At 35.3% G+C, this 2450-nt stretch overlaps 1 protein-coding gene across 1 annotated transcript; it reads right to left on the bottom strand.

Moving 5' to 3' along the window:
- Nucleotides 1-1287: 1287 nt before the first annotated feature.
- Nucleotides 1288-2229, bottom strand: LOC146405457 (olfactory receptor 7A17-like). Its single transcript, XM_085011695.1, has one exon. The coding sequence runs from the start codon at nucleotides 2227-2229 to the stop codon at nucleotides 1288-1290; it is 942 nt and encodes a 313-aa protein (XP_084867821.1).
- Between the last annotated feature and the right edge of the window lie 221 nt (nucleotides 2230-2450).

Here is a 2450-nt window from a genome sequence, read left to right on the forward strand (position 1 = left end):
ATGTCTTGGTTAGGTTGTTTCCATGTCTTGGCTTTGTAGCAAAATTTATAATAGCCAAGACATGGAAGCAAAATAATATCCATCAACAGAGGATTGGATAAAGAAGATATGGTAAATACATACAATTGAATATTATCCATAAAAAACATGATTATGCTATTTGTAACAACATGGATAGATCTAAAGATTACCATAGTAAGTGAAGCAAATCAGACTGAGAAAGACTCATGTCTCTTATACGTGGAATCTTAGAAAAATGACACAGATAAACTTAATTACAAAACAGAAAGAGAAACACAGATTTCAAAAACAAAATTATGGGAGTTCTCTTGTGCCATAGTAGGTTCAGGATCCAGCATTGTGACTGTAGCAGTTTGGCTCATTGCTGTGGTGCAAGTTTAATCTCTGGCCTGGGAACTTCCATATGCTGTGGGTTAGGCCAACAACAAAAAAGAGAAAACAAACTTGTGGTTACAAAACGGCAAAGGTGGTGGGAGTTTGGATTAATATATGCAGGCTACTATACATAAAATTGGTAATCAACAATGACTTAGTGTATAGCACAGGAAAATCTACTCAATATTCTATGATAACCTACGTGGAAAAAGAATCTAATAAAGAATTGATATGTGTATATTTACAAGAGAATCACTTCATTGTACAGCAGAAATTAACACAGCATTGTAAATCAACTATACTTTACTAAAATTTTTTAAAAATTGAAAAAGAGAACAATAAATAAGGAGGTTAAAAATTATGACCAGCTATAAAACATACAAATTGTTAAATCTACATTATCTTGAACAGCAGTTAAGTTAGTGATACATAGTGAAAGCTGTGGTCTCAAATTTTCTCCTCCTATAAACTTGTATTTGTGGCAGTGGTTACTAAATATGTTTTTTTCTCCATAAGGTTGTACAAACTAAGACTATTTTTTTAGAATACCTAGGAAATATTACATGGTATGTTATTTTTCATGAGAGAAAAATTAATAAAAATTTATGTGGTCCCAGAGACATATGGAAATATCCTAATATTTCATATCCAAAATTGGGAATAAAGTTGGTATAATAGGAAGGAAACAAGGGGAAAATTTTGAGTATTAGAGATAGAAAGGAAAGCTTAATAATTTAAATTGTACAAGGAAACAGAAGTCAAATAAATAATACCTCCAGAAATTAATAGAAAGAGTACATTTTTACTTTCAAAATCTGATTAAATATCACAACTTATGGCTTTGGAAATTTGAGCCCAGAAATCAATGCCAGTTCTTCAGCCCCAAAGTAATTATCCCCTGTATTTCTTCTTCCCAAATAATATTTTCAGAGCTTCCTTTATGTCTTTATTCCTGAGACTGTAGATGAAGGGGTTCAGCATGGGTGTAATCACACTGTGCATCACCGAAGCTGTTGCACTTGAGTGTGAACTGTGGGCAACAGCAGAAATGACATACACTCCCAGGACTGAACAATAAAATAAGAAAACAACTGAGAGGTGAGATGCACAGGTGGAAAATGCTTTATACTTCCCATGAGCTGATGAGATTCCTTTTATGGAAGAAACTATCTTAGAGTAAGAGGAAATTATTCCAGCAAGGGAACCACCACCCAGCAGCACTGCTGCAAAATACTTTACCATGTCACAGATGAAGGTATCAGAACAGGCCAGTTGGACAACCTGATTGGTTTCACAGAAAAAACTGGGGATTTCCCTGTTTGTACAGAAGGACAGCTGTACCACTGTTAAGCTTTGTAACAAGGAATACGGGAAACTTATAGTATAAGATGACAGAAGCAGAAGAACACAGTGCCAAGGATTCATGATGACTGTATAGTGTAAGGGGTGACATATGGCCACAAACCTGTCGTAAGCCATCATGGTCAGGAGGAAGACGTCAGATCCTCCAAATAATAAGAAAAAAAACATCTGTATGATGCATCCCTCATAGGTTATGACTTTGCTGTGAGTCTGGATGTTCCACAGCATCTTTGGGATGGTGGTGGAGGTGAAACAGATGTCTACAAAGGATAAGTTGGAGAGGAAGAAGTACATGGGTGTGTGGAGGTGGGAGTCTGAGCTGACGGCCAGGATAATGAGCAGGTTTCCAAACACAGTGATCAAATACATGGAGAGAAAAAGCCCGAATGTGAGGGGCTGTAGTTCTGGTTCATTTGATAATCCAAGAAGAAGAAATTTTGAAATGTGTGTATTATTATTGGTTCCATACATAGAGGTGGTGGCTAGAAAAGAACAAAAATAAAATGACTAATGACTAATTTTCATACAAAGTGGAAAGTTACAATTATTTTGAAGTTAAGCAATTAATATATGTTTTGTGTAGATCTCACCCCCTTAAAGTAGTCTCCATGACTTCCCTGTCTATAAATTTTTAGCTCAGGGTTTTCCATACAATTCTACAATTAGGTTATAAAGAATGTAAGCACATAACT

The sequence above is a fragment of the Sus scrofa genome, chromosome 2, assembly GCF_054392235.1.
Source record: "Sus scrofa isolate SSC_HxYL_T2T_F1_AM1 chromosome 2, Sscrofa_HxYL_maternal_Yorkshire_Landrace_v2.0, whole genome shotgun sequence".
NCBI classification, from domain to species: domain Eukaryota; kingdom Metazoa; phylum Chordata; class Mammalia; order Artiodactyla; family Suidae; genus Sus; species Sus scrofa.